Source organism: Drosophila eugracilis, unplaced genomic scaffold (assembly GCF_018153835.1).
Source record: "Drosophila eugracilis isolate 14026-0451.02 unplaced genomic scaffold, ASM1815383v1 contig_2152, whole genome shotgun sequence".
Classification (NCBI taxonomy): Eukaryota; Metazoa; Arthropoda; class Insecta; order Diptera; family Drosophilidae; genus Drosophila; species Drosophila eugracilis.
The window spans coordinates 2,057,437-2,079,823 of record NW_024573036.1 but is presented as its reverse complement, the minus strand read 5'-3'; the positions used below and the strand labels follow the sequence as shown (position 1 = coordinate 2,079,823).

The 22,387-nt window shown below is 46.0% G+C and overlaps 1 protein-coding gene across 1 annotated transcript; it reads right to left on the bottom strand.

The window, feature by feature from the left end:
* Positions 1–2,442: 2,442 nt before the first annotated feature.
* LOC108110617 lies at positions 2,443–3,308 on the bottom strand. Its single transcript, XM_017219716.2, has 2 exons — positions 2,696–3,308; positions 2,443–2,641 (listed from the first exon to the last, which is right to left on the bottom strand). Exons 1-2 carry the CDS (start codon positions 3,205–3,207, stop codon positions 2,548–2,550), a joined length of 606 nt encoding a protein of 201 aa, XP_017075205.2. The 5' UTR covers positions 3,208–3,308; the 3' UTR covers positions 2,443–2,547.
* Positions 3,309–22,387: the final 19,079 nt, after the last annotated feature.

The following is a 22,387-nucleotide window of genomic DNA, read 5'->3' as shown; positions in this document are numbered from 1 at the left end:
TTTGCTTTGGTGCTCCCGATTAGGATGGCCAAGTTGGCCAAGCCTTTGGCAAAGCCATTGACGAGTACATTTCCTCGGGTCAAAAGTTGCTAGCTGGCAATGTTCCGGCAAATGTATTGCGCAAAACGGCGTGGAATTGCCTTTAAAAACGCATCAAATTATGCCAGAGGAGAAGCATCCACTCCGGAATGGAGCTGCCCCTTGAAATTAGTGCACACAAAGCCCCGCCGGATGGGGACCGGGAAATGGTAGATGGGAAGTGGAAGGTGGGAGGTGGGAGCTGGCTACTGGGTCTAGTTGGCTACTTGGCGTATTTACCAGACGCTTAACCGACTTTCCGCACGCACGGGACTCCGACTGCCGGTTGGAGGCACTAGCAAAAATATATTGGCAGTGCGGCTGCTCCATCTCCTCTCCGCTGGCAAAAGTGCTCCACAATGGCACTCGTTCAGACAATGTTAAATGTGCGCTCGTTGCGAGCTGTCTGTCAACTTGGCTCAAGTGGCCCCAGGCCCCAATCCCTGGCCAATAGCTCCTCCTCTAGGCCATCGTCGTCGCCACCAGCCACTCGATCGATTCCCGCCTCTGACAGCGGCACAATGCGGATGCGGATGAGGAAGCGGAGTGCACTTGTCGCCATCATTGACATCAATGCATCGCAGCTGGCTTTTTAGCTGTCGCGCCCAATGAGTAGCATTGTGGGGCGTAGAAAGAAGGACGAAGGACGCAGGACCCAGGGCAAAGTGGGTGTGTGGCCAAACACTTTGGCATAATTTCCAGCGAATAACTAATGGGCGTGGCCCGCGCTTCTGTCAACACTCCCCGCCATCGATAGCCTCTCCAACCAGCGCACTGCTCCAAAAAAGCATCGTGAAACGAGGTCAAAATGAGGAATATTGGTCATTTTGGATAGTGAAGGCTGGTTAACTAAAGTCTTAACATGGTTTGGGATTTGTGTTATGGGCTTCTTAATGCCATAAAGTAACCATCGGACAAGAAAGAAATTCCACATTGAATAGCTTCATTTTAAGATGAAAATAACTCCCCTGACTTCCTGCTATACACACTTTCAGATCGAGAGCACTGTGTTTTTCTCTCTGCAGATGGCAGACATGCCGTGTCATATTGAAAGCAGCTTTTACTGTCCGAGCAGGCTCAAAACCCTTTATGCAATCTGCATACAACCGAACAGATTTCTTTGTGCGCGAATTGATTGCATATTACGTATACGTAATGCCGCAAAAGCGCCATTCCTGCCATTTCAGGCGGCACACGCACAGCAGCCTCATCAATAACTAAAGCCGACAGCCTCGCCTTCCATTCCAAATGAAGGTGAAAAGCGGGAGGTGGCAGAGGTGGTTGAGGGCGTGGCTGCCAAGTTGTTAGCACGCTCGACTGATATTATTTTTTGCTCCTTTATGAATTATTCGCAAACGCATTGATTCGCGTTTTCAGCCAAAGGCAACACGGATGGAGAGAAAGAGGAGAGCCGAGGCCGAGGCGAAGGCAAAGGCGTCTTGCTGTGAAATTTTCATTTGGGTTTTATTTACGTTCAATCGAGTTTTCGCGAAATTAGTTAAGTTTAGCGTGAATTTTATTATGCCAGGTAGGGGCGAGGGCTCCGGCTGCCTCGCTTCGCCTCGAGCGAGCAAACTTCTTAATTAAAAGATTTGCCCACTGATTGGGTGTTTGCGAAGCTAAAAGGTAGAAATTTATATTCAATTTGTTAAATGCATTCCAGGGCCATTGTCTGTGGCGATAATTGCCAGGGTTGAAGCTGTGTGGTTGCCTGTCCGGATGAACAGCGGCCAGCAGTTGGCGACCCCGACGGATCACACAGCCACCAATACAGACTGCCTGGCCATAAATCTCATTTGGTTTTTGCACTGCCAGCGCAAATAAATCCATAGATATGAGCAGAACGACCCTAACTGACCATTCGACATTGCACTTTGAACGAATTTATTTACGGCAGTTGTTATTTTTACGAGAGCCTCTACACAAAATGTAGCAAAGCTCTGCTCTGCAGGCCCACACAAACTTGAACACTCGTTCAGTAATGCAATTTCCAAATTTAATTTGGGGCACAGCCCTGGAATCTCCATTTAAATCAATGTTGATGTTTGCCTTTGAGGCCATTTAAACGTGGAAGGTGAAGCACTCGTTCACAAGGGGGCAGAGAGCGCTGGAGCGAAGGAATTTGTTCATTAGGCAGCCTCTGCAATTTAAGGACTTCGAGTTCATAACCAGATTAGTCAAACGCACAGGTGGGGCTTTAATTGAATTTCCATCGAGTTTGACTTAAAACTATTTATAGTTAGGAAATCCCATCAGTTCGTTTCATTTTGATGCTAATTATAGACTAAATTCCTTATCATTTGATCGAGTTTATTCACAGCTACTATTGCAAGGACTTACAATAAAGTAAAACAACTGTTTTAAAAGTATAAGATTTATTTATTGCAAAGCTTCATGTAGATCTATAGACTCTCTTTCCACTGGGACGATACATCCTTGGACACCTTCGACATTAGGTTTCCACCACATCTAACAGCTTTTGATCTTCAGCTGGTTGAAGTTGAACTTACTCGTGTAGGTGGGACCAAGTTTAGGCTTGGGAGATGGACACGGCCCCCGTTTGCTAATGAAAATTGTGAGTGATTAAGTACCTTAAAATATACCCTTTCCAACCTACCAGGCGCTATGGAATTGGCTCAAACTGTCGTTCGCCTCGCGTTTGCTATCATTCACACTAGGCAACAGCCTCGTCCTATGGCACTTGCAGTGGCCCTTGAACAAGGATTGCATATTGGTGGTCTGCATCATACCGCCGTCGCTCTGTCGCATCGCCTCGACCAAAGCTTTGGCCAGTAAGTTCTCTAGAACACCTTCGGCACTAGGCCGATTGGCCAGTTGGGGATTCACGTAGTGCATCACCCGCTGAACAGTCCGTTCGTAGTCCACGGGAAGTCCTGTATGCCTATCCATGCGGAATAGCTTGGGAAGCTTCTTGTGTACCTTTGGCTTGGTCTGAACCGCAGTCCTTCGCCAGATCCTCTGGTTCGGGGGCACAGAAGATTGTTTTGCTACGGGCTTAGTTTTCCTGAAGCGGGTTTTCAGGTAACGCTGCTGCTGGGGATTTGTTTTGGGAACTTTAGAGGAGGTTATCTTCTTTTCCTTGGAGCGAACTCGTCTTGTGGGAACCATTTTGATATAGTCTAGGCTGGTGATGTATTTTCAACGGAATAATTTTGTACGGCTCTAAAGCTGTTCTAAAACTCTGTGATTCTGAAAGTCGAGAAAGTCTTTCCAAAGGCATCTGTATACTGTTTAACAAAAGGTTGTTTGACAAATCCAGAACATTTTATGTATTTTGTAATAATTAAGACTTAAGTTACATTTTTCCTCTGTGCTGAAATGGCCTTGTATCTGCATGTTTCTGCTGGTGTAAAATATTTATTCGGACCTGCCGCTCTGGGCAGATGCAGCTACCAGTTAACTGCTCACGTTAACCCCAGCCCGTTGTCGAGGACATGATTACAATTGCCGTGCCAGATTTATGATTCCATTGCTCACACGCACACGGCTGTTCCAGACTCGCATAAGTTGTGAGCTGATGTGGCCACAGCCCAACTTAACTTTTGAAACAATGTCAAATACAACAAACGTGTGAGTGTGGAGTGTTAACCGCATTGTTTGAATGCAGGGCCGGCGAACAATGTAAATTGTACATGCGAGCGGAGGGATAAAGTACATACAGCACATAAGTACGCAGATACGTATAAATTATACCAGATACCAGATACGAGATACGAGCTACGAGATACGGGCTCCCGCCCACACGAACGCGTACAATAACAAATAGTGGCACACTCAGTTGGATTGCAAAAGACGCAGCAGAAATAGAACAAAAGCGATATAATTAATCATCGAAGAGCAGGCCAAGCAGAAACAGCATGCTGCTAGAGCAACGGCAGAGCAGCAGGAGCAGGAACAGCATCCTGGCATCAGGATCACATCTAGAATTAGAGCCCTCCCTCGTGGCAAGCCTCGAAACGACATTTGCGGAGCAAATATTGTTGCAACATTGCTAACAACATAATTCACATTAACAGTTTTCAGAGTCGAGTGTGGAATGCTCTATACTAGTTACCCATTTCGAAAGTGGCCAAAGGAGTGTTTTAGCTTTCATTTCTGAGCAAGAAGTGGAACATTATCACGACTGTCCTAAAAACTTAGCAAAACCATCGAGCACATATAGCTCTTAAGACCCGAGTGTCAACAAATCGATATGGCAAGCCCGAAACAAATCCGCACTGTGGCAGATCTTGGCCAAAATGAAGAGTGCTAATGACACGCACTTGTTTTTGGCACGGGGCGGGGCCCAGGAGGGCGTGGCAGTCGGAATGGCGTTGTGTTTATGTTGCAGCTAGATGCACTGTGCATCAGCAGCCCGAGTATCTGCAACTGCAACACTCTGTGCCATCAATTATGCTGGATGGGTCATAACCACCGATTGCCAGACGCTCGCCCACAATGATGCAGTGTGCAGCTGTCAGGAGTCGGAAGCCCATCATAGCTGGCAGGCGAACTAGATCCTATTCCGTTCGATTCCGGGTGATTCCATACGCCAAACGATCCGGAGCACTCAGGGTCTTATCCGAGGCTAAGTTCAATTAGGAACGGGTGTGTACGCAACGTGAAATTGAAAGGCATAAATGTCATTTTCTATAACAAACGTCAAATTTGATTTTTTAAAGCAGACAAAGACGGTCGGGTGGGGATTTTGTATAGCCAAGGAAATGACTTCACACCTTCTTCCCTCCGCAAGGCTGCAAGGTTGAGGAGAAAGAAATGGATCAAATATAGATTTATGTGTTTCATGTCAAAATAAATGGATTTTACATGTTGCCACAAAGCGTTCCCTGCTCGCTCGCCGACTGAATCCTTGCGTCACAGGACACAGGACGTGAGGGCGCAGCGTTAGGACGATGATGGCGACAACAACAACAACAACAACAACAACGTCAACGACGACGGTGACAAACAGCAACAACAATGAAAATATAACGTGGCATTAAAATGTCATTTCATACCCATACAAACAAGCTCATATAACGTTCCCTTTTGTTGGAAACGTCAGGAGGGAGGGGGTGGCGAAATATTAAGTTAATATGTTTGATCTGGGGGAAGGCTCCGCTTTGATCCCTCGAAATTTAGCAAAGTGCAGACAGGATATTGGCAGCTGCTTGCAGCCACACAGGATATTAAAGCCATAAAGATGAAATATTTCAGAGCATTCCCCGCCAGCAATCAGGTGCGATTCACATCCAGATCCATCCGCCCGCGAATGCGAAGCTAGACAAATTCCACCAACAATGGGGATTATTCAAATTATTTCCCACTTCTCGAATCTGACAGCCCGTCACAGTCACCTCAGCGCGGAGTCGTCTCCTCGAAGCCTGGCACGTCTATTTGTGTTTGTTCTCCCGATTCCCGATTCCCGATTCGTTGCCTACTTTCTGGCATCCTCTCCTCCCCTCCCTGGGTGACACATGATGCCATGTCATATAATTTATCAGCGCATTTTTGGCATTCAACTCGCGTCCTGACATTGCCTGAAAGGCCAACAAAAAATGTCTGCTCCCGCTGCCCTGCAGTGCCACCAAAGTGCCACATGGCCTGCCCCAACTCAGTCAAACGCCACTAACCATATATGAGAAAATGCACAGGGATTAACGAGGGTACGTTATATTCTCTATTCAAGATTCCTTTAGTCCAAGCTGGATAGTTGGGAACTCTGTGAATCTCTATTCTCATCGAAGGATATCCAATGTCCTTCATGCAGGAATGCCATTTTTATGTTCTCGTTGTGAAATTACCAATATTTCTCGCAGTGCTGCAACGGCGTCCCCAGTTCGGATATGCCAGCTCCCTTGAGCTTTGTTTTCGTTCCTCTTCTTTCCTTTCTGCTTTTCATTTTGATAAATATGTGGAGAGCAGAAATCTATCATTTCGCGTGTCGCATAAATAAATACATCAAGGGGCACCACCCACGCACACCCTTTCCTGCCAAAGGGTGGTTTGGGGGATTCGAGTTCAGAGGGCAAAGGGGAACAGCACACAAACTGTTAATCAACGGCAAATGGGGAATCCCCACCCAGCGCCTGTTGTTGTTTTGACTGTGTTGGGGAGTTGGCAATTTGTTTAGTCGTTAAACTTTTTTAGCGTTTCGTTATTTAATGCAAATTGATGATAACGGGCAACGCGCTAATGAGTAAACGAGTATGTACACCGGATGATGAGGGAAATGGGGAAGGAAACGAGGGGGGAAGGGAAAATGGGGTCGCTCATAACCCATTCTTTGGGAAGACCCTAAATAGAATGTACCAATTTACTAGCACAAGCGCAGCATAAACATCCAACATCCTCATACTCGTCGGTTGTATACAAATTTAATGAATGTTCCCGTTTTCGGTGGCCCATAAATAATCAACGAGCGCTCTAGGAGCTCGGCACTGTTCAAAAAGCGTGCGTCTTCTGGCCAACACATAAAAATGTTTTATTTAAGCTTCTCTCCATAGTTGTGCAATGACTCATCCTTTGACTGTGCCGTTTTCATTTTCTCTCTGTACTTACACATATACATACTCACACTCACATCCATAAATAACACACACAATTGGCGCATTTGTGGTCGTTGTTTCGCCTTTTCTGGTGCGACACCTTTTATGTGTCCGGGGAGCCTCAGTTTGTTAAATGAAATTCGTTAAAAGTCCTGCCAAAGGAGTGGAAAAAGCCCCGCAGCCAGCTGCTGGCATCGCCAAGAGCACTTTTCCTGCGTTTCGTTTCGTTTCGTTCGTTTCGGCTTGGTTCGGTTACGTGTGCAGTCAATTCCACTCGGCTGCCCATTGAAAAGTTTTGCACTCCGGTGCACAAAGGACATGGAGGCAAACCTTCAGCCGCACGGAGGGCAGGTCGGCAGCAACATCAAGGCCACCGAAACGGGTTGAAAGTGGGCCTTAATCGCAGAGCCTCTTCAGAGGGCCTCGGGCAAAAACTAAACACTAAACATCATAATACAACTTTGACAAACCTCCTCCTCAAGCGATAATAATTCATGTGGCATGGCAAGAACATTGTTGCATAACTTCATTTCCATTTCCGAACTTTGGCTCTTATTGGGGGAAAACACATAAGGAAAATATGCACTGCCAACGGAATTACCATGCGCTGAGCAACTTTGTTGTGTCCTCCGATATCTCGGAAAAGCTGAGGGTCAGAATCCCCTAGCGGGGGAACCAGTCCATTTCCTTGACTACCGAAAACACTCGATGGCCAAGACCACGGCCATTACAACTGCCGATGATGTGGTGGGGGCTCTCAATTGGATGGGAAAACGGGGAAGATGGAGAGCTGAAGAGCTGGGCCAGATGACCACCGGACGGCGGTGATATGACCGCAAAACCAATACGAGCGCCAGGACGATTCGATTTAATGGAAAATCGACCGCAGAAACAGCAACAACTTAAGCGATTCAGAAATTGCAACACACGCTTCCCCCGAATCACCCGAATCCCACCCATTCTGCCCGCTTTCCACATCTGACACACTTTTGGGACACTTACACACACTCGAATCTGGCCTCACGGGCCACGCAATTAGGGGGCTTAACCACTGGCCGACGGGCCTTGAACTGCGCTATCTGCTATCTGCAGCTGAAGTATGTGGGCGCCCATCGACGATATATTGAAACTTGAAAGCATTAAGCGAACGGCGGACCAGCGAAAACCAAAACGAACCGCCGCGCAATTACGCCGGAGAGTGGCGCCAACGGAATCCGTACTTTTATCCAATGCGAGGGCTGGTCAGAAAGTTGTATTTAGTATACTAAATATTAAACTCATTTTAAAGCACAATAATTAAGTCTTAACTACATACTTTTGGAGGTACAACAAATAATTAAGCTCTATCAGGCTTCCCTGGTATTGGATTTCCTTCAAATAACCCCGGGAACCTCTAAATCAGCTAGCATACTTTTTTTAACTCTATCTCTCTATTATTAACTACATTCTCCGTCCGCCCTCGCCATTATATATCCATAGAATCGCACATATAACGTTCTGAGCTAGGCAGCTGTAATAAAGCCAGAGAAAACAAAGCGGGATGGTGGGTCAGGACGATTCTTGGTCCCAGAGTAGTGGGCTTGTCGCCGATGCCATCGAAAACAGAAGTTTTACGATTAAGCCAAACGAAAAGAGCACAAATACAAGTCCTCTACGAGTGGGTGGTCCACTCTCCTTTGCTTTGCTGCTCGGCGGTTCCTGGTCCTGTTCCGGCAAACCAATTCAAGTGTTCCGTGAAATGAGTCGAAAATTGACATTCGATTTGCAAGACCATTGCACATAGCACTGGCTGTCGCCAGACTCGAATCGCGAACGGCGAATGGCGTATCGCGAGGGTGAGCGTGGGTGTGGTCGTGGCTGTGCTACGATTAAAGCTCAGTTTTTGTGGTTAGGATCTGGCACGAAAGGAGCCTTAAAGTCAGCAGAGCAGCTGAAAGTATGCAATTAATTTTGCAATTGCATGTGAAGTGCACATAAAACGATAGCATTCGCATTCGCAGTAACATTCCATATGCACAGGAGAACAATTAAGCACCTGACCAGGCACACTTTTCAGTTCCACGAATTCGGCCTACGTACACAGAAAATAAATGTATTAGATCTGATGATCAACTTTATGATTTGTAATGTTCTATAACAGGAAAGGTGTGCTGTGTGCATTCGCCATTGATCCGAAATATGTGTTAGTCTATATTTCAGCCCTTTAGCGATTTCTATCGACTTCCAGTAGCTGATAAAGTAAATAGAGAATAGTTTTTCTTTCTGTATGCAATTGATAAAGGGCATACGGACCCGGGTAATCACCTTGCACTTGCCGGCAAACTCTCGTCTCCTCATTTGCATGGCGAATGAGAAGGCTGCTCTGCAATCGTCACTTCCAAAACTAAATTCGAGGTGAATCATTGATACGGATCCAAGCTGCTGCAGTGGATTGTTCCCGGTCCGTCTAAGTTGGCTTAAATGCTAAATGCTGGCAATTAAACTGGGCTCGAAATGCAGGACTGGCTCGTTACGGGCCACAATTATTCAGAGCTGCAGATTCCCCTGGATTCTCTGGTCCTAATGAGACTGCCGCAATGCTGAGTCTGCTGTCGCCCGGCGCAGCTCATTAAATATTTAATTGCGGAATTAAAAGAATATGCCAGCGCAGCACTAAACGTGCGACAGCCAGGACTCTCCTATCTTGTCACCCGAATGTGCAGTTGCAGCTAAAAGCCAGAGACAACGGCAATTACTATCACAAATGCTTATTAAAATTGCTTTTACAAGTTGTTAATTTCATAAAACGGGTTTGTTTTGCGGGAGTGGGAAATGCCAGAAGCATTCCGGAGGAACTTTATCGGCGCCATAGTTCCAGCTGTCGACCCTTCTGCTGTTCATGCAAATTCCCACTACAAACGACCCGCCACCTCATCCGCCTTACGAGTATCCGCCTCATCCTTGACCTCGTCGACGGCGCCTAGACCTGTAATACACTCATCCAAGTCCAGGTCCTTATTGATCGCTTGCGGTTGTGCACAATTTAGATCAAGGATACCGATAGGGCGTCGTGTTTATGCCAAAACCGTTTTGTCAATGCTGAAAACATTTATGCCAATTTGCGTTTTGGCGAGCTGACAACTCTCGGCGACGACGCGACATCGGAAAAGTCGATAGCGAAAGTGGAAAAATTACGCGGCTGAGGAGGCAAAGTCTTTCGGGTCTTTTACGCCACGTCGCCCAACCCCTCCACCCCCTTGTCTTCGTCGTCGTCGTCGTCGTAACGGCAAAATTACAAAATTAAATTATTTTCAGGCGAATTTATCAACATGAAGCGCAGGCAGCGCAGCTCCCGGAAATTGCTAAATATCTTTGTTACCACTTGAGTTTTTTCCCCGCGGAGGAAACAGGCCTTGGCTGTCTCGCTGTTATGATTCCAATATTAATGACATAATTATGCAATAAAATACCGGGCCTATCGCTGTTGATTTCGATCTAATGGTCGGGCAAGGACTCAGGTTTCCGGCACGCCGCGTGTTCCCCAAGCCCAAGATTAAATTTCAAATGTCAAAATGTAATTAATTGCAAATTACCAAAATTAAACATGGAACCTAAACATAGATAAATTTAAGGGATAAATTATAATTTAATTTTTGTGATTTTAAGTTATATGTCCTATAGTTCCACTCCCCCTCATTTGAAATTCGGGACCCTAAGCCGCGAAGATGTGCTATCTCAAATTACGGCCGTAATCCAGATCCAGCTGTCCGCCAGCGGCGGAGGCATTAAATCAGAAACTTTGCGTATTAGATCAGGCCAAACACACAAACCGACACGCATACGCCGCTCATCAGGAGGTGGCTCGAACTATACCAATTTATTTGCCACACTGATTGGCGAATTGTGCTCGCTCCGGCCGCACACTTCCTTTCACGCTCTCACGTAGTCCCGTGTTCCGTGTCCCTAGCTCAGAGTTCCACCTCATGCGCCCGAGTTAAGCTACAAACTAAGCCTCATTATGCGACCTCATCCCCGCCCATTCCCAGACCCATTCCCAGTCCCAGTCCTTACACCAGTACCGGTAAGACATAGACAAGCTGCGCAACTGATTGCTAAATAGACAGGCAGCCAATACACATCGATAAGGCCGAGATAACGGACAGATTGTCTTTGGGTGGGTAATGGGAAGGGTAGGCGATGGAGTGGGCATAGTACGGTATGGATACCAAGACGCAGTCGATGCGGACGCTGCCTGATTAATTAGGGCATTAATTTTGCTAAATTACTCCAATACATTAGGGAGATCGAAGCCATTTGTCAAAATTAACCTGAGGACCAATGTAAATGAATTCGCCGTGCACACTACGCCGTAATGAAGTCCGGGGATATGCCAAAGATGCCACAGACGACCGGAATCGAGCTGCCGAACTGGGCGTAGATTGCGGCAATGACAACGATTACGAAGGCGTATCAATGACTGATGAGGGCACGGCTGGATGCCAAGCACGTGGTCTGTAGTCTCGACGACTTTCAATGGTCCGCCCCAGAGAGCCCGCATCAATCTCCTCTTCTCACTCCCCTTACTTCTCCGGCCGCGATTCGGACTCTACCCATCTGCATAATTCAGTGAGCTGCATCCCAAGGCGTTTCTCGGATCTTAGATCCTAAGAAATTGCTCAGGTACACCGAGAGAAGCTCGGTGTGGTGGTTACCTTCCGGCAGCTTTATAGCAATGCTATGTGGCGCAGCCAATCTCAAGCTTTTCACAAAATAAATCAAGAATATTTTAGTCTTGTTTTCCCTAAGTGTAGCAGTCTTCTCCCAGTTGGCCACTGCCTCAAATGTCAACGGCAGTCAAGATGCCAGCCGGCTGCGGATTGCTCTGTTGTCTATCTGTCAGCTAGTCAGTCCTTTAGTCAGTCCGTCAGTCACTCAGGCAGCCAGTGAGTCATTCAGCTATAACCAGGAACCCAGCTTGTTTTCAATCCCGACGGATAAGTTAACAAAGCGCACAGACCACAGAGCCCTGAGCACACCGGACCCGGGAGACAGAAATGGAGGAGAGTGGAGTGCTCAGCTGGGTCTGCGGAAAGCGCGCATTCTTCCAGCTTTGCGCTAAGCCACTTTTGTGTGGTCCACGGACGCACCGAAGATGTCTCCTTCCCTCCGCCGCTGCCCATTCAGAACCCACTGCATTAATGGGCATGGGCGACATTTCCCACTTACGATTGCAGGCGTATTATGAAAAATGCACAATGTGCCATCAACACACGGAGCTTAGAAGAAGACGATGACAGGAATGAAAAGGGGGAGTCCCAACGACGACTGTAACGACGTCATCAGTGCTCTCGGTCGTCTTGTACCGCCCCCGTAGTCATCAGCTTAAAGTTTTCTAGGCTGCCAGCAAAGACGAAGACGCAGGAGGATAAAGGACACAGGACTCAGAACTCAGGACACAGGACCCAGGTAGTCGACGCTGCTTTACATTTATATGTGTGTGTATACTGGGTGCCAAAGGGCGGTGGGTGTTAGCGGCAGCATTAATAATTGAAATATTCACTAACAGGAAGTTGAAGACGTTAATGGCGCCCAACGAGTGCGCCCCTTGTACTATCTTCCCTCGCGCTTGATTGAGGTTTACTTTGCTGCCGTTGCTGCCGTTGCCGCTGCTGCTGCTGCTAATGCATAAACCATGCACAGACATCAGCAGGCAGCTCACATCACATCGGTGTCGTCGTGGTCCGGGTTTTCAGTCTCAGCCCTGGCCTCTGCTGTGGTCTAGGCAACTTATTTTTAGCTCATTACGGCCAAACGACTGCGACGGACAAGGAACCGCCTCTCAAGATGCCTTCTTGGAGTGGAAGTCAGAGACCTTGTCCTTTTGAGCTGCTTCCTGTTCGTCACCCTCCTGCCTCCCGCCTCCTCCCTCTTCCCTCCTCGACCCTCTGTGCCATCATCTTGTGTTTTGAACTTGCCGTATTCCCAAAACGCTGGCATGCGTAATGAGCCTCGGCTTGGGTTTCTCCTCCGCTGTCTTCTTGTTTTGTAATTTCAAAATCATTTTGCCGCGCGCTCTAAATACGAATATGCGTGTTACACTGCACCAAAAAGGGCGGCTGTTATGAGTCGAACACTGATATAAGGATGTCCTCAATCCCAACCCAAAACCCAAGTTCAGGGGTTTTTCGCTCTGTATTTAACTTAGGGCTACCGTTGTGGTCCTGTTTCTTCCCGCTCTTTCGTCAGGACTCCCGTTTTTGGCTGCTTCCCCAGCTCCCTATTCTGTTTCCGTTTTCTGTCCAGGGGCAAAGGCGTCGCTTGTTCCCGAATTCCCGTAGCAGTCATTTGCGTTTATTATCACAACGCGTTGACTTGGCGTCCTCCGGCTCCTCGGCTCCTGGGCACATCAAGTCCAATATACCGCCTCGAATCGGGCATAAAGAAAGGTTATTCGATTTCTTGCATAAGGCTTTAAAGCAATCGCAGGGACTTTAATGTGCGACACGATGGGCGGGGTTATCTGGGGGAAATGTAAGGAAGGATGCGCTTGGCGCAAACTGTAACCGCAAAACGCCAAAAGGAAATAAATGTGCGACTTTGCAATGAAACAAGCATTTATGGTGCCATAAAACAAACCAAGCACGAATATTTCTAACTCATCTTAAAACAAATACATGCGAGCAGCGCCAGTTGTGTATCTGTATCTGTGTGTGTTTGCGTACTGAGCACACACACCAGTATACGCGCGCTTATGTAAGACAGGAGCATCCTCGTCCTTTTCGCCCTGCTACTGCATGTCCGCATGTGTTTGATTACATGGCCAAAATTTTGTGTGTGCTTTGTGTTTGACTACGGCTTTCGGAGTCCGGAAAATGAGGCCGAGGACAACAAGGACGAGTGGGTGGCTGGGATGAGACAAAGTCAAGCATAAACTTGCTGAGATAAAGTTTGATTAGTGCGACAGACTAAAGCCTATCTGCCAGCAACGCGGTTAGCAGATACCGCCACTAAATACGGTCGCGAACTCTTCTCTCAGTGCAGGCATTTAGAGAAAGAGAGGGGTAGGTATTCTCTAACTAGTTCTATATTAATTTTAATATCTAAACAATATAAAAATATTAAATTTACAATTTCAGAAAAAACAATGAAGGACTAATTGTTAAGTCTTGTACTTTTTTTCAGTGTACTTACGCACATATGGACTAACATATGGGCACATGTAGAGCTCGGCAAATTTGTGAAATTGTGATATAAAAAACCAGCCGAAGGCAGCGCGAAAAAAGGAGCTCGTGAACAGGATCTGAGCACACAAAAACCGCAAAATACAAAACGCAAAATTACTCCCACGGGACAGGGAGCGAAATGAAGGGGGCGTGGCCCCAACCAAATTACCGTCAGCTCGGTGGAAAATACTGAAAAGTACGAAATGACATGTCGCATTTTAAAGTTGCGTCAACGTCAACGTCAGCTTCAGCTTCAGGCGGCTCCAGGCCCTGTCCCTGTCCCTGGTCTTGGCTCCTGTAAGGCAGTAAAAAACTGGAGATGGGTGGTTAAATTGTTTTAGAGTGCTTTGTTGGTTTTTGGCTGCCTCGTGCTGTTCTTTTTGCGGTGTAATTTGAATATGCGCGCCTTAAAGTGAAAGCATTTGCATGCTGAACCCTCCTGCCTCCCGCCTGCCTTCCTTCAGCCGACTAACGCCCCTTCCTTCTCTGACCACGAGACACATTTACGGGTAAACAGTGTTAATGAAGTCGCATTAATTTGAGTGCGTTACACAGGACAGCGCGAAAGGACACGGTAGCCCGGACGGAGCGCAACAAAGCCGTCACAGATGGAGCGCAAGGAGCCGAAAGGACTGGCAAAGGAAGCAGATCCAGAAAGACCAACAGCTACTCCTTTACACACTTACACACGTTAAGGGGTACTGTGAAAAAAACTGTTCAACTTTAATAATGGTTATTTCAGATACTAACTAAGAGAATTTAATAAGATCATTTTATGGAGAAGATATTAGAAAATTGAAAAACACTTAAAAATGAGCTTAAACGCCAACGCGAGCAAAAACGCCAAGTACTTAATAGTAAATCACAGTCGCAGCTTGTTAATTCTAATTTAAAGTAACTATTTTCCCGCTGTGCACTTGACACACTCACACGCGGTGGCCCAGGCGAAGACAATGACAATACAAACATCGAGTAACAGGGAAAAATGGCCAAAACGGCACAAGGACGAGCCCAGCAAAGAGTTGCTACTCCTTCTCTTGAGGTCCTAGATGAGAGGGGCCTCGTAAAGCGGCGACGGCAACATGAAAATCTTGTCATATTTTTCTTGTTTACTGTCAACATCTTTGTACTTGAAGTCCCATTATGTTAATTATGATGAAGTAAACAGGACACAGTTGTTGTTTATTATAATTACCAGCAGTCGAGTCAACAGACAGTGAGGACTGGAGTTGCAAAATGAATTTGTTGCACGTCCGGGCGGAGGAATTCCAAAGAGTGGTGGTTGCCAAGTTAACTAATTCAATTAGCCAAGGTCCTGGGCACTGAAAATTCGCTGGGAATTATTCGGAGCGATAATATTTGCCAACTTCCAGCCACGCCACCCTTCCACGCATTAACAGTCGAGTATGGGTTCTTATTGAAACTTTGTTGTGTGTCCTTTGTTTTGTGGTTATAATAGAAATTCCCGGCATACTTTGCTGAATTGTTTGCCACGAGGGGATAAGGGAGCGAGGGGGCGAGGGGACGACGGGCCACAGGAAAGCGGGAAGTTCAATACAAACAAAAATAATCAATAGAAATTGTTATGCAAACAGCCTTTTAGTCCTTTGTATGCGAGTCTCCGCTTATTTGCCAAGGAAAGTGATGGGATGTGATGTTTGGCCAGACAAAGCAGCCGAGAGCAAAGGAAACCGAAGGCAAAGGACACGCATCGTAGCAGTCAGCCTGAAAAGGGTTTCCAAGGAGTTTACCAAGTACCCACCCATCGCCCTTAGCCCATCACCCACGCCTCCTGTACTCCCCATCCTCATCTTCGTCTTGGTCCTCGTCCTCTGACAAATGCATTTTTAATAATGCAACGGACGCTGCGCTGTCAAAAAACAATGACATTAATTAGCCGCTCTTTGTGAGTGCTGAACAAAAAGTAAATTTCTATGCAGCTGCTCTGGGTCTTCGTCCTCCTGCCACATTTTCTTGCTCTTGCTATCGTCCTGGCTCTGCCTCCTGCCTCCTGCCTTCCAGCTCCTGTTGTTGTCCATTTCTTTTATGTGCACCAACAGCGGAAAAATTCATTACACTTTTGCACATTGTGCGCGTTTTTGTATTCAGAACAAAAAGACGTGCCCAGAGAGCGCAGCGTGAAAAGTTATCTAAGAGTGTAGAAAATGGCCGGTGGGTGGTTGGCGGGTGGTGATTGGTGGTGTTATATAGGTGGGTGGTGGTGCATATGCCTTTCACGGACCGTGAGATAATGAGTGATGGTTGTACTAGTGGCTCTACGGGGCGTATACGTAATGCGGCAAGAGGCTGCCAATCAATCACACCTCCTGCTAAGCCACTCTCTAGATGGCTGTCAATATACCTGGCTGAACTATTCGACTTTTCACCTGTTTAAGAGATAAGAAGGGTAATACCAAGCGTAAAGATGTTTGTAACTTAAAAATATAAATATCTCGAAAGTTCAGGCTTGGCAATTTAAAGTTGATGTTTGCATATAGAAATATTCGTTATCTTTAACATATTTTCGGACTATTTCATATTATTCTTGACTAGTTGATCAATATATGTGCAATGCAACAAGGCCACTTCATACTAAGTATCCTTTAGTCGGCCAAACACCATTTCTATGTTATTTCTAGCCTGTTATTGTGCGCTCCTCTTGAGAAGAAATGCCTGTCTGACCGCTCTGTTTCCCTGCTGCGTTTCATGTATTATTGCATTCTTCTGCTCAATGTGTATAGCTCCTCTGACCCCTTGACCCCCTGAACCCCTCAACTCCTTCGTCTACGTCTCCGTTCGACAAGTGGACCGTTCTCAATGCGAATGGCGACTAATGTCCAGCAGGCACGTTTTAAGCGCACAAAGCTGTGAAATATGTAGCAGACCGGCACGCCCACTCCCACTCCCACACACACGTACTCAACGCCCACAGCAACAAAAGCAGGACACCCCCTCACAAACACAAACACAAACACAAGCACACTGACACAGGCACAGACACAGATGCATTTGGCACAGCGTGTGTACACACATTTGATAAAAGAAACAAAGCAAAAAATGAAAATAAACAAATCGCGCCATAAATTGCAACTTGGCAATTTTGAGAATGTAAACAGGAAATGTTTTCTTTCTTTCTCGCTAGATTTTTCATTATGCTGGCAATGTGAATAAAATGTCATTACCCAAATGAACGTGAGCTTAAAGAAGGTACTCGATGGAGCCAAGCGCCTTAAAGTATGCTACACAGATAGAAAAACTGAACTACATCTATTTCTCGTTTGTCAGATATTTGGAGATCCTTACAATTTACTAGACTTGTATGTGTCTTAAAGCTAATCAAATGTGTTGTTTGTCTCCCTTTCCTTCTCTCTAAGTTATCCTTACAACATTTATTCTCAGTGTACTGTTTTTATGCGTCGTAAGGAGAAGTTCCCTTACAAATGTATTTCCCCCGTGATGTTGCATTAATGGTTACTACCATGTATGCAATGTGCAGTGGCATGCCGCCCCTTTTTGTAGCTTTTGTGACTGCAGCTTGAGTTTCACAGCAAGTTTACTTCAAGTTCCATAATTGCAGTTTGAGTGCTGCTCGGAGATCCCTCCCCCTCATTTTCCGAGAAGAGCTCATTGAGGAGCCCCATTCCGTGAAAATCGTGAAAAGCATTCGCACAATGAACAGGCGCGCAATCGGGCTAATTTCTTTTTTGAAACTTTCGGCTTGACTTTGGGACTCGCTCGCAGAAAAGTTAATTTGTAGGCATCGCGACAAGGATTTGACGCATCAAGAACTTTGATTAAAAGCACACACACACACACACACACATACTCGCATTAGCACTCGGCAATAGGATTTACACCTCCATATGTGTGTGCATGTGTGTGCTCGCCCGAATTGCCATATAAATTTGCACATAAAGTGTTCAGCGGCAGGCATTCGTGGGCGGCAGAGCGAGCTTCTTTGCCATGGAAAAATATATAAAACAAATTTATAACAAAAACGTGATGTGGTTATTGATGGATGGCCTGAATGCCTGGATCCCTGGAATTGCTTTGGCCGGGTCGGGTCAAAGGTAGCGCAGCGAGCGAGGTGAATACCGCACACAGGCACAAAGTGAAACACACTTTGGGAAAAATCTGTTATCAAGGTTTTGCTGTCAAAGCTCAGATTGAATCGTTTTGAAAATTAGAGTAGCAGAGAATATTCTACAACATGATTGAATGTCGAACTTTCCTTTTTAAAAATGTTTTAAAAATGTTAAGGCTCGAGAAAGAAGCCTGATTTTCTGTGTATCCCTAAAAATGTTATTATAATTTAAAGCAAAATTTTCATAACTGAATAAGTATTTAAAATGGCATACTTCTTTTCCCTCAGTGCTCCCCCAAACTCCTCTGAGGCCAACTGACCGGGCTCGAATGTGGATGCGGGTTTGTATCGAAAAAATAATCATTTTCCTTCGGCTGTCGCCTTTAATTATTTTGACAACCCGATGCCAGCGACCAGAAACCAGCAACTGCAGGGACGTGTCGGATTCGTTTATTATGTGGGTTGGATTAAAAGCTCCAGGCAGCTCCGGCTCCCTAGACCAGACTAGATGGAGGAATCACGTGCGGTGCTCCCCTTTGTTTGGCCTGGCCACCGACACCGTCATCGTCATCGGGGCCAGATCGATACATAAGCAATCTGAACCGACCCCGGTCACGCAGCTCCTTTCTGGGGCCGTCCCGTTTCATTAAAAGTTCACATTTGTTTGGCCGGCTTGGCCTGCTTTGCTAATTACGGCACGGGACCGCATTAAGTATCCAGTTCCGCTGTCATCCGCCATACGGTGCTCTGGATATATCCCCAGGATGCAGCTGCCCCCAATGGCGGTTTCCCAGCCAGTCAGATGAAAGTCTCGTTCAGTGTTGCCAGTTTTGCTGGTTTCTATCTGAACCGATGCAGTTGGTTTCCAAGAAAGTTAGGGATCTATTATTTATCATAATTTTGCCTACTGATCTAATTATCCTTTTATAGGTTTTGATTTGGGAGGGTTTAAGCTTCGGAAGATAAAGTGTAACCATCAAAGTTCAAGGATAGCATTTGTAAAGATAGAAATAAGATAGATGGGTAAGATTGTGATTTTATATAGATCAACTTTCTTTAATATAAATCCAATTCGGTATTACTATTAGAGGTGGTAGCTAGTTTTAGATGACTTTTGAAATCCATTGCCATTTTCAGGTGGCAACACTTGTGCAGGCCGAAGGATCGTCTCGCACACATGCACATGTCACCCGGGGCTGAAAACTGGGGGAAGGAGCAAAGGAGCACGGTTATTGTTGCCTCTGGCACTCACGGTGTTTGGTTAATGCGTCGTCTTCCTCCTCGCAAAACCCACTCCTCCGGCAAACGTTTTCTTTTCGCTTACTCGTTTTATTTTTATTGTATTTCGTTTGCGTTTGCCATTACCCGTAGAATGCCATCCCAGCAACCCCTTCCCCAGGACTTTCCCATTTCCAATCACTGAGCAGCAACAATCGAACGCTCCCGGCTCTTGGCAGTCGACAGTCGACAGTCTGGATTCTGGAACCCGGAGTCTGAATTCTGGAGTCTGGAGCCCGGAGCACCGGGTCGGGAATCTGCAGTTGCCAGTTGCCAGTTGCCAGACGAAATGCTTTTAACTTTTATGGCTCTAATGGAGTTTTATGCACCGTCTTCACCCCGTCCCGCCACCGGATGTGTGTGGATTCTTACGCGATTTTAAGTCACCGAAGCTGCGCTTTAACCACGCCACTGCTGAACTTTCGCAGCCGCCTATTTGCATGTGTTATCTGCTTAATGCTGCGAGTGACCCGCAATTTGACAGTGCACCCAGAGAAATCAATATCTACTTGAGGTTTGTTGTTAATTAAATAAAGTTATTCTGCATCTTGTGCATCTTTTCCATGAGACTACCAAATTAATAATATATATTTGAGTCCTTTGTAAGTGATTTCTTGTACAAGTTATTCCATTAGCGTTGTAACCTTTGAATAAAGCTAATATAAGTGTTTATCCATTCCCCTTTGACATAGAAGTGATATGAGAAATATCAAATTGGTAATATTCTGCTTTCCACCTCTGCATAAAGCGCCACAGCGGTCAGACCGATGATCTGACCCGCGTTCTCCGACACTCGACCATTTTGTCCGTGACTTATCGACGTAGCCACGCTCTGCTGCTCCCGCCCCACTTTTTGGGTGGCGAAAGGGGCGCGGTCGAGGCTACGGCCTGACTGTCGAAATTTTGAATTTTGATTGGCATCAGCGTGCGGTGCAGTGTTCCGTGATTATCGCCCAGTTGAGTGCAGTGTCCATCGGACTTTGGGACTCTGGACTCCGCAGAATGTGTCAGTGACCGGTTTATGGCAATTTGGTCATCAAAATTGCATAGTGCTCATGATGCTAATTGCAGGGCGGCCGTGTTTTGCTGACTAATTTTGTTGCTTGCCACGAGCGCTGGTATTCCAAAAGGACACGGTCATTCTGTCAGATGACCCGCTTTCAGTGGGGAATAACAGCCAGCCTGGGGCGTGATTAGCCGATTGATTACTCCCCTTCGATTTAATTCTAAGCTGAATTATCCACTCACTCACAATCGATTTATTGAAAGGCAGCTTCTCAATAATAGTACATTAGGGACTAAATAGTTATGTATCTTAAATATGTAACATCCAAGTTTAAACATGAAATATTGGGCTCTTGAGTTAAATTATGGAACAGGATTATGGCAATCAAGACGTCATTCAAGAGAAGAAAATCGCATTTCAGTTTGTATTGAACTTTGGTTGCTACCTCGCTTCCCCCTTCATAAACCAAAAAGTTAAGATCCAATTATTGTGGCATCATCCGAAAGAGCCCAAGGAAAACTCTTTCAACAAAGGACCAACTAAAGGAGGCACGCGAAGGACCCGTTGAAATCGCGAACGAATTCAAAATACCTAATTTTATTACGGGGCATCAGTGTGCTTTCAGCGAAAAATTTAATTTTCCAAATCACAAATTCTTTATTTGTTTCCAGGAGCGGCCTTTCTGGCGTCGCTATTTCAGGACGGAGGAAGGACCCTTCTAGAAGGCGCCGAAGGAGCCACTCACGCTGGTTTTGCAGGGCTGTCCTTATTGAATTGCTGCAATTGGACTCCTCAATGTGCACATCTTCTCTGGCCTGGATTCATCCGCTTTCGTTTGGTCTTTCTGCCCTAAAAAAAAAGAGCAAACGAACGGAAGACGAAAGACAGAAGACAGAGACCAGAGAAACCAGGAGGAGAGCCAGCGAAAGTCATGAAAAATACAGTAAACCCGCTTTATTTTCACATTTTATAAATTTTTCCTTTTCGTTGCTCCGTATCTCTGCCTTGTTTGTGGTCTGCCAGTTTTCTGCAGGGATCCTCTGGTGCATTCCTCCGCTGAAAGGTAAAAGCACCGACCGCCGTGCAGGTGGAGGGGTTTTCCACCGACTGGAGCGAGAGGCACGCGATATATAGTAAACTCACCCAGCAGCCGTCAGCCAACGAAAGTAGATGTATAGTATATATACGGTATTTTTGGGCATCTCGGAGGGACAAGCTCGGGGAAAATAGCACAAGCGGCAGAGCGGAAACGGAAAAGAAAAATATTGTTTCAATTCAATTGAAGCTAAAATTGCATGATTGCAACCAAACCAGACGAAAGAGGAACCGAACCGGATGCCAAGGAGATGGCGCAATGTGCCAGTTTCCAGTTTTCAGTTTCCAGTTCCCCACTCCCACTTTCCTCCTTTCACTCACATGGGCCTCTAGAGTTTAAACAATAAACAGCAGAAAATACAAACGAGGGGACACTGAGTAATCCTTGTTCAGGGGTTAATAGGATTCCCATCTTTGTCGGAAACGGCAAAAGAGGATAAGGGTTACGGACATTAAGTCCTCAATAAATGCTATTGCACTCATGGCTGGGAAATTCTATCGTCTCACAGTAATTAATGCAATTGATATCTGGAAATTCTAGCTTGCATGGGAGATTCAAATTAAGTTGAGTTGCTGTAAGCTCATCAGACTTCTACTTTCTACACAGAAAACCAAGTTGATTCGATTCAAAAGTATTTGTAACTATGATGGCTTATAATTTTAATACTCTCTAACAGCCAGTTGATATTATTTACTCATCACACAGTATTAATAATTTTATTTTCAAATTAATATCCTTTTCTTTGTATCAAATTTGAACTTTTAAGAGCGGAGACCGACAGCCAAGTAATCTGCTGCTTAGGAGGCCCTGTATCTTTATAAGCTGCTTAGGCCTGTGGGCTGTCGCCAGAGTCTGTAGCTTTGAGTCTGAAGTCTAGAGTCCAGAGTCCTGGACAGAAAGTATGCCAGCTACCTCGGCGAAGTCCTGCAAGAATCCCCGATAGCAAGGTGCTGGCCTCGACGTCATTCCACGGATCTGGTCAACTCGACTGTGCTGCCATCTCATAAACTCTTCATGAACGTTTAGCGGGGCGGAAGGAGCGCCGCATAATAATGTTTGCATAGCTTTTGGGTTTTATTACTCGGCTGTGTAAAT